This window comes from Anomaloglossus baeobatrachus, chromosome 7 (genome assembly GCF_048569485.1).
Source record: "Anomaloglossus baeobatrachus isolate aAnoBae1 chromosome 7, aAnoBae1.hap1, whole genome shotgun sequence".
NCBI lineage: Eukaryota > Metazoa > Chordata > Amphibia > Anura > Aromobatidae > Anomaloglossus > Anomaloglossus baeobatrachus.
Genome location: NC_134359.1, coordinates 131,731,236 through 131,747,480, shown reverse-complemented (window position 1 = coordinate 131,747,480; position 16,245 = coordinate 131,731,236). Strand labels below are relative to the sequence as shown.

General features: G+C 41.3%; 1 protein-coding gene across 3 annotated transcripts in view; it reads right to left on the bottom strand.

Moving 5' to 3' along the window:
• The window catches only part of ADAM23 (ADAM metallopeptidase domain 23), a 414,934-nt gene that overhangs the window by 172,799 nt on the left and 225,890 nt on the right, over positions 1–16,245 (bottom strand). For all 3 annotated transcript variants that reach the window (XM_075317711.1, XM_075317712.1, XM_075317713.1), the window contains exons 7-9: positions 14,921–14,993; positions 12,938–13,017; positions 1,567–1,632 (exon numbers count right to left, since the gene is read on the bottom strand). In XM_075317711.1, coding sequence (XP_075173826.1) covers positions 1,567–1,632; positions 12,938–13,017; positions 14,921–14,993 — 219 coding nt within the window. The remainder of the gene's footprint in view (positions 1–1,566; positions 1,633–12,937; positions 13,018–14,920; positions 14,994–16,245) is intronic.

Here is a 16,245-nt window from a genome sequence, read left to right as displayed (position 1 = left end):
CAGGGTCTAGTTGGCTTCCAGGAACAGGAAGCCAACTTTATTCCCAGTAATTGGATTATTTCACTAGTATTGCTCTTAGAGAAAATGTTGTTTTCTACATTACAGAAAAACTCCACCTGGTCAGCAGGAACCAAGGCTCTGCAACTCAGCTCAATAGAGTGTGTTTGTATGAAGATTGGGACAAAATGGAAGTTTATTAACAATACAGCTAAGAGCAAAGAGTAGCTCACAGACAGTATGTCTGAGCTTCTCTCACAGTCCTAACTCTTCCTAACAAACACTTTTCCAATATACTTCTGCTACTTATGTTTCATTTTCACAAGGATAGCAGGAGAAAGTGGACCCCAAAATTTGCTGTCCAAATTGAGTACGCCGATACCCCAAAGATGGTGGGAAACTACTGTTTGGACAAACTGCTGAGCTCTGAAATGAAGGAGTGATATTTTGCAATGCAGACTTTGAGGAATGGTCTGCGGATGTCAAGTAGTGTTTGGAGAGCCCCTGATGTGCCTAAAAAGTGGAAACACACCCACAATTAACCCCATTTTGGGAATTAAACCCCTCAGGTAATTTATCTAGATGTGTGGAGAGCACCTTGATCCCACAAGTGCTTCACAGAATTTTACAACGTTAAACGATAAAAATAAATAAAAAATATTTTCTAAATTTCAAAGTGTGAATACCGAACAGAGACAAACAGTCCACAGGTAAGCCATATAAAAACCTGCAGGTTTACATCTGAAAACACACACACTGTGTGTTATAAAACTGTAGGATGCTCTCAGCATGGACCTTTATTCCCACTGAATGCAAACTGAGTGATCCAAAGCCCAATTAGATCTCATTCCGACGTCTGTTTTTTATCAGTGCTCAGTCTCTGTGTCCGTTTTTACCACCAGAGTTTCATCAGTGATTTTCATCTATAAAAAATAAAAATTACAAAACTTCTCCTACGCATTTACAAATTTATTCACAGACAGCACACGGACTATACACTGATGTTATCCATGTGCTGTCCGTGACTTTCACTGACCCAAAGACCTGTATGGGTAATATTCCTCAATGATGCCAATAAAAAAACATTATTTTTGCACAGACACACGGTCCACAAAAAATACAGACAAGTGAATTTACTTATAAACTTTTCTGGGTATCCAGGAAAAACACGGATAGAATATTCGTGAAAAATGGACATCTGAATGAGGCTTAACATGTACAATTCTGTATTAGGCGATTCAGTCATCCTTTTTCCATGTATGTGTTCTATGCAATGTTTTTCATAGGTAGAACATGTACCCATTATACTCTATGGAGTGGGACACATGGCCACTCGTAACACTTTTATCTGTATGTGAAAAATCAAGGAAGTCTGAATGAGGCCTTGGTTGCAGATTTTAAGAGTATAAATATAATTTCAGAATATGCCCAAGAAATCTGCAAGAAATATTCCACATGTGCATAAGACAAACAGCGTAATTTGACTGTAGTTCTTAATATTTTGTTTCCACCACAGTTCATTCTTGGATGGCACTGAGGTTTATAATAAAGAGTGACAGTCTTGCTTACCATTTGATGGTCATTTACAATCATAAGTTCCACATATTTCATTTCTTCAAATACTCCTTTGAGAACCTGTTGTGAACACATTATATATAGTAAATACACCGCAGCAATATTTGAGAATTTAACTGTTCACATACTGCTTGAAAACATGAATGAATCTGATAATCATGGATGGATCTGATAATTCTGAATTAATCTGATAATCATGGATAAATCTGATAATCAAGAATGAATCTCATAATCATGAATGAATCTGATAATCATGAATGAATCTGATAATCATGAATGAATCTGATAACTATGAATTTATTTTATAATACAAATAATTGTCCAATTATTAATAATTGGTGTTTGTGAATCAAAATAAAAAACACTACATGAAAATAGGTGAAGGGGCTGATTTCCGTTATTACATATTTCTGACATGTCAGACACAAAGCTGCTTGGTAGAGATGGGCGAACCTGCAGATGTTCGGGTTCGGCGGGTCCAGATGGACATAAAAAAAAAAAAAGTCAGATTCAGGACCGGACTTGAACCCGAACATCTGCACGGACGCCGAACTCCAAGTCTATGGGGACCAGGAAATTGTGTTGTGACTACAGGCTGCAGCCTCCAGCTGTGTGCTTATCTTAGCTCTGTGTATCATAAAAAGATGCAGCTTTTTTTTTTTTTTTTATTATTATTTAAATAATTTTAAAAAACAGAGTGCGGTCCTCCCCAATTTTGATAGCCAGGCATGCTAAAGCCGACAGTTGGGTGCTAGTATTCTAAGGCTGGAGAGGTCCATGGTTATTGCCCCCCCAGGCTAAAAATAGCAGCCTGCAGGATATCTTGCCAGAATTCAGTCCGTCTGGCCAGAATTCTCACATCCATGAAATGCGACATTTCCAGCACTTTACCCGGATCGTCACGATTGCCATAGAGCGGTGGCAATCGATGTAATATAAGGGGATAATGACAGCTCACAGCTGCTACTACGTCCTATATTTATACATCAAATTTCTGCATTCAAATCTTCATCTCCTGGCAAAAAAACACATCATAATCGCACAAAACCGCATCGCGTTTTGATGTGTGTTTTTGTCAGGAAATGCAGTATTAGTGCAGGACTTTGGTGTATTTAGTGTACCGGGTGGGGTACCGCGGTACCCTTCAGCTGTGACTGAAGGTAAACTTCAGTGTCTGCCTGAAGCCGCAATGTGTGGTCATGCTTTCTAATGTGCCCGCGTGCTGCAATTTCAGTATGTAGCAGAGTGGGGATCATCGTTGGACCTTGTGTGGCTTACATCAGACCAGGGTGTTTGGAGGGGTAATAAATTGGAGAAAAAGGGTGGGAACGTTTCTATTTTATTTCAAATAAATGATTTTTTTGGTGTTTGTGTTTATTTCTTTTCACTTACAGATTAGTAATGGCTGTGTCTCATAGACCCATTACTAATCTAGTGCTTAGTGCAAGCTGTGAGCTGTCATTAAACCATTACATTACTCCGATTGTCACTGCATCGGGGCAATCTTGATAAGCTGGGTAACGTGCCAGAATTGTCACAGCTAATGGATGCAACAATTCTGGGCTACTGCGGGCTTTTTAGGGTGGGGAGACCAGTAACCATGGGCTTCCCAAGCCTGAGAATACCAGCACCCAGCTGTCGGCTTTATCATGGCTGGGTATCAAAATTGGGGGGGACCACAAGCTGTTTTTCTAAATTATTTACTTAAATAATTTAAAAAAAGCTGCATAGGGTCCCTCTTATTTTGATACATAGCCAAGATAAGCACACAGCTGGGGGATGTAACCTGTAGCCGACTGCTTTATCTGCATTGGATATCAAAATATGGGGGGGACTCTATGCCATTTTTTATTTTTACACCACTATTGGGACAGCGTGTGTGATTCCAACCAATCACAGATGCTGTCAAAAAGGGTGGGGGCGCAGTCTGATTGCAACCAATCACAGACACTGGGAATGATTGTGGGTGGGGGAAGCATTGAATATGTATAAGAACTAATGATGAGACCTGGAAGTAGTGTTACAGACGCGGACAATGTAAGTAAGTATAATGCTCCTGCTTTATTCCTTATTTTCCTTCTTTTTCCTTTTTTATTTAAATTTCTATCTTTATATGGGTGGCTGAACTTGAGAAGTCTGTGTTCGGGGTCTATGCATGGACAATAGGTATCCGGTATGGGCCCTGACCTTTTATAGTTCGGGTTCGCTCATCACTACTGTTCGGCTATCAGCTATCTCTCCCTAATACCCCATACAAAAGAACACTAGGATCGACCAAGTATTCATGTGTTTTCCATGAGAACACGGAGAATGTGTCTGCTAGACCTCTCTGACAGTGGCTTATCGCTCATAAGAATACAAGGAAATGGTTGACTAAACTGCCTATTTTTCTCTTCCTCAATACATCAGATGGTCGTCCAGTCCCACCTAAATGAACAGTCTCAGACAATTTTCAAGTTAATTAGATTCATGCTGCCTGAACCACGGGTTGTATGAATCAGAGCCCGACTACACAATTACACCCAGGTATATTTTACTCTGAAAGGTATTTGAAATACTTTGAAAAGCTGGCTAGAAACTATAAGTCTCAACTGACTAGTCTGATGTAGTTCCCAGCCTACTTCTGGGGACTCGACAGCCAAGACATATATTCACCACTCGATTTTTAAAAAATGTATGTTGCCTCTGAATTGCCACAGCACTTCAATCGCACAGTTAGACTCTAAGTCAGGGGTCTCAAACACGTGGCCGCTACATGTGGCCCATCAGGCTGCTTCTTGCGGCCTGCAGGCCCATGGCTCCCTTGACAATCGCGGCTGGTGCAGGTGCTGACGCTGTCAGCTCTTTATTTCAGATGAAGGATTTGCCAGCGCTGAGCGGAAACAAGCTCTCAGCACTGCTAGTCCAATGTCTGCCGCTGGCCAATTAGAGGCCAGCGGGTTATATCATACACATCAGCTGCAGGCAACTGGCTGGTGGCTGCCATCGGAATAGCTGGGTGCAGAGCTCGTCTCTGCGTGACGCTGAAAACCATTAATCTGAAGTGAAGAGATGACTGTGGTGTGTGTGTGTGTGTGTGTGTGTGTGTGTGTGTGGCATTGCTACAAGAAGAGGACCTGGAAAGGGGACATTACTACAAGAAGAGCACCAGCATGGGCACATTTGTAAAAGGGGACAATGATGGGGCACATTACTACAAGTTGGGGACGTCAAGGATGTGCACATTACCACAGGATGGGTATCAAGATGGGAAATTACTACAGAATTGGGACCTGGATGGGGTCATTACTACAAGATGGGGACCAGGATGGGGACATTATAACAGGATGGGGGCATTACTACAGGATGAGGCTAAGGATGGGGACATTACTACAGAATGAGGACCAGGATGGGCATATTACTACAGCATGGGGACCAGGATGGCCAAATTACTACAGGATGGGGACTAGGATGGGCACATTACTAGAGGATGGAGACAAGGATCAGCACATTACTACATGGGGACATTACTACAGAATGAGGAACAGGATGGGCACATTACTACAGGATGAGGACCAGGATGGGCACATTACTACAAGGGGAAAAGGATGGGGACATTACTACAAAATAAAGACTAATATGGGCACATTACTACAGGATGGGGACAAGAATGAACACATTACTACAAGAGGACAAGGATGGGGACATTACTACAAAATGAGGACCAGCAGGGGCACATTACTACAGGATGGGGACAAGGATGGGCACATTACAACAGGATGAGGACCAGGATGGGCACATTATCACAGGATGGGGACAAGAATGGGCACATTACTACAAGGGGGCAAGGATGCGGACATTACAACAGAATGAGGATCAGCATGGGCACATTACTACAGGATGGGGACAAGGATAGACACATTACTACAAGGGGACAAGGATGAGGACATTACTACAAAATGAGGAGCAGCAAGGGCACATTACTATAGGATGGGGACAAGGATGGGCACATTACTACAGGATGAGGACCAGGATGGCCAAATTACTACAGGATGGGGACAAGAATGGGCTTATTACTACATGGGGACAAGGATGGGGACATTACTACAGAATGAGGACCAGCATGGCCACATTACTACAGGCGGGCACAAGAATGGGCACATTACTACAAGGGGACAATGATGGGCACAGTACTACAGGATGGGGATCAGGATGGGCACATTACCACAGGATGGGGACCAGGATGGCCACATTACTACAGGATGGGCACAAGAATGGGCACATTACTACAAGGGGACAATGATGGGCACAGTACTACAGGATACAGGATGGGGATCAGGATGGGCACATTACCACAGGATGGGGACCAGGATGGCCACATTATCTCAGGATGGCGACCAGGATGGGCACATTACTACAAGGGGACAAGGATGGGGACATTACTACAGAATGAGGAACAGGATGCGCACATTACTACAGGATGGGGACCAGGATGGGCAAATTACTACAGGATGGGGGCCAGGATGGGCACATTATTACAAGATGGGGACCAGAATAGGGACATTACTACAAGATATTGGCCAAATTTACTATATGGTGCTAATTGTAAAACTATATTACTTTACAAGAAAGGGATAAAATGTGAAAAAAATATTTAAACAAAATAACGCAAGCCTTTTTTACCATTAAAATGCTGTTTTATATACAGTGCCTTGCAAAAGTATTCGACCCCCTTGAATTTTTCAACCTTTTCCCACATTTCAGGCTTCAAACATAAAGATAAAAATTTTAATGTTATGGTGAAGAATGAACATCAAGTGGAACACAATTGTGAAGTTGTACGACATTTATTGCTTATTTTAAACTTTTGTAAAAAAGAATAAACAGAAAAGTGGGGCGTGCAATATTTTTCGGCCCCTTTACTTTCAGTGGAACAAACTCAATCCAAAAGTTCATTGAGGATCTCTGAATGATCCAATGCTGTCCTAAATGACTGATGATGATACATATAAGCCACCTGTGAGTAATCAATTTCTCCGTATAAATGCACCTGCTCTGTGATAGTCTCGGTGTTCTGTTTAAAGCACAGCGAGCGTGATGAAGACCAAGGAACACAACAGACAAGTCCGTGATACTGTTGTGGAGACGTTTAAAGCCGGATTTGGTTACAAAAAGATTTCCAAAACGTTAAACATCCCAAGGAGCACTGTGCAAGAGATCATATTGAAATGTAAGGAGTATCATACCACTGCAAATCTACCAAGATCTGGCCATCCTTCAAAAATGTCATCTCAAACAAGGAGAAGACTGATCAGAGATGCAGCCAAAATTCCCAAGATCACTCTGGATGAACTGCAGAAATCTACAGCTGAGGTGGGAGAGTCTGTCAATAGGACAACAATCAGTCGTACACTGCACAAATCTGGCCTTTATGGAAGAGTGACAAGAAGAAAGCCATTTCTCAAAGATATCCATAAAAAGTGTTGTTTAAAGTTTGCCACAAGCCACCTGGGAGACACCAAACATGTGGAAGAAGGTGCTCTGGTCAGATGAAACCAAAATTGAACTTTTTGGGCACACTGCCAAACGATATGTTTGGCGTAAAAGCAACACAGCTCCTCACCCTGAACACACCATCCCCACTGTCAACATGGTGGTGGCAGCATCATGGTTTAGTGGTTTAGGCCTGCTTTTTTTCAGCAAGGACAGGTTAACATTGATGGGAAGATGGATGGAGCCAAATACAGGACTATTCTTGAAGAAAGCCTGTTGGAGTCTGCAAAGGACCTGAGACTAGGGCAGAGATTTGTCTTTCAACAAGGCAATGATCCCAAATATAAAGGAAAATCTACAATGGAATGGTTCACAAATAAACATATCCAAGTATTAGAATGGCCAAGTCAAAGTCCAGACCTGAATCCAATCGAGAATCTGTGGAAAGAGTTGAAAACTGCTGTTCACAAACACTCTCCATCCAACCTCACTCAGCTCCAGCTGTTTGCCAAGGAAGAATGAGCAAGAATTTCATTCTCTCGAAGTGCAAAACTGATAGAGACATACCCCAATGACTTGCAGCTGTAATCGCAGCAAAAGGTGGCGCTACAAAGTATTAACTTAAAGGGACCGAATAATTTTGCACGCCCCACTTTTCAGTTTATTATTTTTTATAAAAGTTTAACATAAGCAATACATTTCGTTCCACTTCACAATTGTGTCCCACTTGTTGTTGATTCTTCAACAGAACATTACATTTTTTTATCTTTATGTTTGAAGCTTGAAATGTGGGAAAAGGTTGAAAAATTCAAAGGGGCCGAATACTTTCGCAAGGCACTGTATAAGCAAAAAAGTGCACAATTGTTATAAGCGAAAAATGTTCAAAAACAGTAATCCAAAGGTGTATGGAAAAAAGAATCGTACCACTAAAAATGTCACTTGGTTCCGCAAAGAAAGTGGCCCCCCAAATTACTTTTTTTTCTTTGTGCAGCCCATATCTCAAGCTGAGTTTGAGACTCCTGCTCTAAGTCATGCTGTGCATGGTTTTCTTTAATCTAGTGTGTTTGGGGGCCTTAAATCAAATTTCCTCTTTATTTAGAATATTGGATTTCTAGTATAAGCAGCATCAAAGGTATCTAAATAATTGGTAGATGTTCAAGCTGATAGACACCATTTATGTGATCTGCTACTGTGACGCCCTGGCAAAACCAAGTAGTCACACAATAGGCCCCCACATAACACCTTCCCTCACCTAGGTTAGACACAGCCGACCTGAAACCCTAGTCACCCCCCTCAGGGCAAGATAGGCACACCAGTGGGTGGGACCAGGCGGTTAGGGAACACCTACCTAGGGGTCTAGACAGCCCGGGGCGGGAAAACAAACATGTTAGTTGTAGTTCGAGTTGAGAGGAGTGGAGGCTGGAGCTAGGTGTAGCTCCAGCGGAGGAGAAGTTCAAGTTGGACGGTGCCAGGGTTGGAGCCCTGGTGCCTTGGCTAGGTGGCAGATGGTGGTCTCCGTCAGCAGGAGATGGGAAGACAGCTCGGCAGATCCGAGGAAGATCGGGACAGGGTTGGAGCCCGCCTGGACCGACACCGGAGACCCGACCGGAAACCGTGCACAGAGGGGTTACTCGGACCCTGAAGCCAGGACCGGAACCAACTGCCTAGCTAATCAACCGATTGAGGGCAGGATTATAGGTCCTGTCCCAACAAAAGTCCCAAAAGCAGACAACCACCCACAGAGCGAGATAGGGCAACCGCCATGGCTCATAGATCCCACGGGTCAACGTCAGCAGGCACGGCTCCTCAGGCACCCAGAAAGCCGGGAGCGGACTCCCGTGTTCCATACCGGGAAGTGTAAACACTCAACCACAACTAGTGCAGAGGAAAAGACGGCGACCACCAGCCCGGGTGGGGGATCAGAGTACAACCGGCCGCGGCGGCCAGCCACCAGCACCTTGGTTTACCAAAAGACTCGTGTGATTCATTTAATTGTGAGTAACCAAACATCCCCTGGTCCATCTGGTTGCACAAGTCCCTGCCATCGCCATACCCTGCACAGAGACACTGGGCCCTGGGGCAACCATCCCTACCCACGGAGGGGTTAACATCCGGCTGCCACTACATCGTCCCCGGGTATCCCCGCAATGGCAGCGGTGGTGCTACATCTCACCACACACCGTGGGTGGCGTCACAGACATTTTACAACCAACCCCGTATAAATACATCCCCCTTTTATTCGGAGTGTCCGCGCGACCCCCGGGTCCGGAGAACCCCTCGAGCCGTACCGTAGATCCGGATCTGAGCAGTAGCGGCTGCAGGCACGAGGGCGACACACTATTTCACTATAAATTTCACTAAAAAGGGTAGTCCCACATATCATAGAGTAGACCAAATGGGACATGTATCTTGTGAATGATGCTATCAATAATTTCCATAGATATGAATGGGAATTCTGATCAGCTCTCCTCTATAAGTAAACTGACGAGCAAAAGGGTAACAATGGTTAGAACATTTGACTTTCAAACTAAATATCTCACTATCCACTACATCTGTGAGTGTGAGACTACCTTCATTGGACCCGTGGAAGCCTAATCAATAGGCGAAATGGCCGTCGTCCCTGCATAGGAGCCGGCTTGCAGGTTGTTTCCCAGCCTTTTACCCTGCACCTTTGAATAAACAAGTTACCCTGCACAGCGGAAAGCGTGCGGTCTGTTCTTCATACTTTGCTACCTTCATTTTACAAACAATCATCTTGGCTATCTCACACAGAGATTTGACTTGCAACTATTTGGCATATGATTAGTTATGCAGATTCTTCTCATGTCACTGCATTGTTATTGTTTTGCTCCTAGAGGTGGAAAAATCTATTTCTTCCTGTATAAACTATACTTCAAACTACAACCTGTTCTCATATTCCCTAATACCTCAGTGTGTTATTGGGTTAATTCTCAAGCGGAAGGTCATTGGCTCGAATGAAGGAGCAGTGATGAAGAAGGTTTCCCAAGAGAAGAGAAATAACATCATCCAGTTCATTGATAATGGTCTCTCAAGAAAATTCCAAACTGCATCATGTGAGTGGCATGACAGTTGGAAAAATATGCAATGAAGTCCGTCTACCCATTAAAAAGCCAAAAGGTGGACATCCAGGCAAAATATCGGAGTCAACAAGTCGGCTCCTCACAAGGTCTATCAGTTCTGGTGTGACAAACGGCAGTGAAGGAAGCTTGCATGCTTCGTAATAGGGAGATCACAGACATCTATGCAAGCATCGTGCGATGATGCACATTACACAAGTCTGTAATGGTGGCCCGAAAAAAGGTGAAGAAGCCTCAACTTATAAGGAGCCTGAAAGTCAAAAGTTCAAAACATTGTTACCCTTTAGCTCATCACTTAGATTGTGTCAGGTCCCATAGAATGGCCCTGCATCTACTATACATTTATGACATGCCATTAATGTTCAAAATGGAGATACCATTTAAAAGAGTATTACCTTAAAAAAAACAGCATTAAAATGATAGTTCATAAATAGTCCTCTTTAGTCATATTGATGAAAAATCTATGCAGCCATTTCTTGTAATAATTACATTTCCCATATGTGTTGTCTTAAGGTGCTCATACACAAGTTTTGAGGCAGATCACATCATTATTAGCGTGATCGTAACAAGCCAATATCTATAGAACCAGCATACCCTCACAGCCATACATGTCAAATAACGTTTAGCTTATTTGGATTTTTCCCAGTACCCTCCTTTCATGAAGCCAGAGGAAGGTGTCTGCCAGCCGTTCACTGGTCTTCTTTTAATAAAGGTAACAGGCTTTAAGTGACTGCCTATAATCCCATGAATATTTGATCTGCATTGTTCTGTACTGATACATGAGCTGAGCATGTACGTATAGGATAACTATTTGCCATTCAGAGTGACCACGCCTGTGGCAGCCACAATTTCCAGAAAAGTAATATTACGGGGAAAAAAAACAAGAAAACTTAAACATGTACTAGTAATTTTCTATTGTGTGAGGAATCTGAGGTTAATGACTTTTTTTTTTTTATCCTCATCATATTGGTGTTTCCTAACAATGTGAATGTTACTACAGCTCAGCTTCAAAGGGGTGACCTTCAACTGAGCCACCTGCAAGTGAATAAAAACTCTAATAAGCTCCTCTATTCTGAGGACTTTTTAATTATAATTATTATTATTATTATTATTATTATTATTTTTACATTGTTATAATGAAAATAAAACAACAAAATAGTTGAATTTTAGCTAGACAAAATGGCTAAACATGGGTATACAGTGCCTTGCGAAAGTATTCGGCTCCCTTGAATTTTTCAACCTTTTCCCACATTTCAGGCTTCAAACTTAAAAATAAAAATGCTAATGTTATTGTGAAGAATCATCAAGAAGTGGGACACAATTGTGAAGTTGAACAAAATTTATTGCTGATTTTAAACTTTTTTAAAAAATAAATAACTGAAAAGTGGGGCGTGCAATATTATTCGTCCCCTTTACTTTCAGTGCAACAAACGCACTCCAGAAGTTCATTGAGGATCTCTGAATGATCCAATGTTGTACTAAACGACTGATGATGATAAATATAAACCACCTGTGTGTAATCAAGTCTCCGTATAAATGCACCTGCTCTGTAATAGTCTCAGTGTTCTGTTTAAAGCACATAAAGCATCATGAAGACCAAGGAACACAACAGGCAGGTCCGTGATACTGTTGTGGAGAAGTTAATGCCGGATTTAGTTAAAAAAGATTTCAAAAACTGTAAACATCCCAAGGAGCACTGAGCAAGCGATCATATTGAAATGGAAGGAGTATCATACCACTGCAAATCTACCAAGACATGGCCGTCCCTCAAAACGTTCATCTCAAACAAGGAGAAGACTGATCAGAGATGAAGCCAAGAGGCCCATGATCACTCTGGATGAACTGCAGAGATCTACAGCTGAGCTGGAAGAGTCTGTCCATAGGACAACAATCAGTCGTCCACTGCACAAAATTGGCCTTTATGGAAGAGTGGCAAAAAGAAAGCCATTTGGTGTGTCTTTGGAGACACACCAAACATGTGGAAGAAGGTGCTTTGGTCAGATGAAACCAAAATCAAACTATTTGGGCACAATGCCAAACGATATGTTTGGCGTAAAAACAACACAGCTCATCTCCCTGAACACACCATCCCCACTGTCAAACATGGTGGTGGCAGAATCATGGTTTGGGCCTGCTTTTCTTCAGCAGGGACAGGGAAGATGGCAAAAATAGATGGAAAGATGGATGGAGCCAAATACAGGACCATTCTTGAAGAAAACCTGTTGGAGTCTGCAAAAGATCTGAGACTGGGATGGAGATTTGTCTTCCAACAAGACAATGATCCCAAACATAAAGCAAAATCTACAATAGAATGGTTCACAAATAAATGTATCCAGGTTTTAGAATGGCCAAGTCAAAGCCTAAACCTGAATCCAATCGAGAATCTGTGGAAAGAGATAAAAACTGCTGTTCACAAACGCTCTCCATCCAACCTCACTCAGCTCGAGCTATTTGCAAAGGAAGAATGGTCAAGAATTTCAGTCTCTCGATGTGCAAAACTGATAGAGACATACCCCAAGTGACTTGCAGCTGTAATCGCAGCAAAAGGTGGCGCTACAAAGTATTAAATTAAAGGGGCTGAATAATATTGCACACCCCAATTTTCAGTTATTTATTTTTTACAAAAGTTTAAAATAAGCAATAAATTTCATTCAACTTCACAATTGTGTCCCACTTGTTGTTGATGCTTCACCATAACATTAAAATTTGTATCTTTATGTTTGAAGACTGAAATGTGGGCCAAATACTTTCGGAAGGCACTGTATATATTTTTGGTAATGTACATTTTAACTTACATTTAGTGCTCTTTTTCTTCGTCTTCGCAACCATTGTGTTTGTGCTAAGAATGGCTGCTCACTAGCTTTACTTTCTGTATCTGAAAAAAGGATATATAGAAATGATCATCACCATCATCATCATCATTATTATTATTATTATTATTATTATTATTATTATTATTAAGCAATGCCAGTATCATTATTATGCACATACATTAGCACTGGACAATACCAATGTTGGGGATCTGCATTAAACAGCATAAAAACATGTATTCGTTTGTCTTTTTAATAGAGGATCAATTACAGAACAGGCCATGTTGAAACCAACTGTACTGACAGCCTTAAAGATAATAGGCATTACAGTCTTCATGTACGAATACCTTACTGAAAATGCAGCTTCAGGGAGAGAATGAACTTATTTCCCCCCAGGAGCTGCATTTGAGTTTTTAATATGTTAACAGCCGTAGGCGGTGCTCCGCTCATCTCATAGCTGTTAGAGGCAGATGATGGGTAAATAATTCAGCGATCATCTGCGCGGGAATGATGCAGGCTCGCAAAGTTATGGATACAATGTATGACTTAAATGTACATCATATGACATCAAGGGGTTAAAAAAAAGTGCTTACTTCTTTTTTTTAATCATATTTTAAATGCCCCAACTTTTTCAATTTCTTTTTTACTAAAATACAAAGCAAGAACTGTATGAGAACTTATTTTTTGAGTGACGAGCTGTAGTTTTATTGCTACTATTTTGGAATGCATACAATATTTTGATCAGTTTTTTTTTTTCATTTAATGTTTTTTTTAAAGGTTTTCCTTGATGATGAAAAATAATATAGCTTTTTAGTATGAGTTGATATGAATTTAGCAAGAGCAAATATATGTCTATTTTCGTGGGTTGGAGGAAACAATTAAATCATTTTCTATTATTAAATCTTTGATTTTGTGTTTTTGCTTGCTTTTTTAGAAAAACATAATGACTTTTTTTGTTTTTAATTTTACAATTCTTACTGGACCCACTAGGGGACTCAACATTTGATCACAGTGACACATTGTGAACCTGCATTATCAAACTTGTTAGTATTTGACTGACAGTTAGCGTATTATGCCCTGCCCCTGGCAGGATATGATTGGCTGTGAAATATGACAAATCTGGAGACTATTGTCAGGACAGATCCTGTGGCCTCGGCCACCTTGTGAGCGGCTGTTACAGGCTGCAAAACGTAAGGTCTGTAACTAGAGTGCGCTCTTTGTCTTAGGCCGGCTTTGCACACTATGACATCGCAGGTGCGATGTCGGTGGGGTCAAATCGAAAGTGACGCACATCCGGCGTCACTTGCGATGTCGTAGTGTGTAAAACCTTTTTGATATGATGAACGAGCGCAAAAGCGTCGTTATCGTATTATCGGTGTAGTCTCCGACATTTCCATAATGCCGGTGCAGCGACAGGTACGATGTTGTTCCTCGTTCCTGCGGCAGCACACATCGCTGTGTGTTAAGCCGCTGGAGCGAGGAACATCACCTTACCTGCGTCCCGGCTGCTATGAGAAGGAAGGAGGTGGGTGGGATGTTTACATCCTGCTCATCTCCGCCCCTCCGTTGCTATTGGCGACCTGCCGTGTGACATCGCTGTGACGCCCTTAGGAATGAGGCGGTTCGCCGGCCAGAGCGACGTCGCAGGACAGGTGAGTGCATGTGAAGCTGCCATAGCGATAATGTTCGCTACGGCAGCTATCACAAGATATTGCACGTACGACGGGGGCGGGGACTATCGCACTCGACATCGCAGCATCGGCATGAGATGTCGTAATGTGCAAAGCCGGCCTTAGTAATCGTCCCCTTTTCACTACAGAGTCAACAAGTGGTAAACTATAAAGTTAGAATTGAAAATAACTACATACTTAAGAATGATGAAGATTTTTTAAAAGAAATAAATTGCAAAGTTAGTTCTTTTTAAAACTAGTTTGGAATTTTATCAAATTTATTCAAGATAAAGTTTACCTGAATGATTAGGAAGTTTGGAGATTTGGGAGCCTGGGGCTTTTTCTATGATGTGTGGTCGGCTTGTGCTTTCCTGTGGAGATAAAAAAAAATCAAGTAAGCACAAATTGAAAAACACTGAGGCGGTACATCAGGATTACTTACTACTAATTGTATTCAACCAACCCATATGCCTGTTGTACATGTCTATTGTGTCCCATTGGTACAACAACAACGCGTAATGAATAAAGCTGGGTCATCATATGTTGGCTAAACGTATGCTAGATAGATAATGTTTAGGAATACACACATATGATGGCACATATGGATAATTAATGGTGGTATATGGGATCAACATAGCCACAGCTGAGCTAAAAACCATATTTTCTGTCTCTCTGTAGTACAACTATGCATTCTACTACATCTTGTAGTAACATGTCTAATGGTTTCACACATGTTGAATTTTTGGGAAAAAAAATATAGTGTTTGATAAAACCAAAGTGCATGCAACAGGACTGTTCTATGAAAAAAAGTGTATTCTTTATGCATCCATATCGACAATACTTCAGCCAAATTTCTAGGGGTCTTTTTTCGATCCCCAGGAGGAAAGGCTGATATGCTATACATATATCCTTTATTTCCACAGAATACCTGAAGTTACTATTGCCATTTGTATTTATTTGCATCTATCTTTAGTGTAGTCATCAGACTTAAGCCTGGTTGCTGACAATTCAGTTTTGCACATATGGACAGAAAATTGAACGCAGAGCTGAATTGTCAGCAATCAGGCTTAAGTCTCATGAATCCACCATTTATTTTTATATCTAAAAAATGATCCCAAAATACAGCAATTGATATAGTGTTGCCAGAAGAAGAAAAAAATTAATAGCAGAGTAGGGGAAGGATGAATTAATTCCGTGTATGTAGGCAAAAAAGAGATTAGTACATAAAATAGTAATTCAAAGAAAATTAATTAAATCAATAATAAAAAAAACACAATATACAGATATCCAATAACGTGCAAGAGTTTACGGCAAATAATTATTCAAAAAATGACTGCAAAGTGCAAAAGGAGTGCTACATATAATATGCTGCATACTATGGCAAAATGACAATGTCTCCCTCATAAGCAAGTAATGGGTGAGCCAGTGCTGTCCGATGTCTCACATACACCCATAGACTTGTATAGTTGCCCATGATCTAATATATGCTGCCAATCACAGTATGTTGTAATTTTTCTCCAATGACATTTTGTCATAAGAAAAAAATATGCAAATCTGCTTCTCCTCATTGAGTAACACAGGTTAGATTTTCTCGCATTGCACTCGTCCGATTCATACACTCAT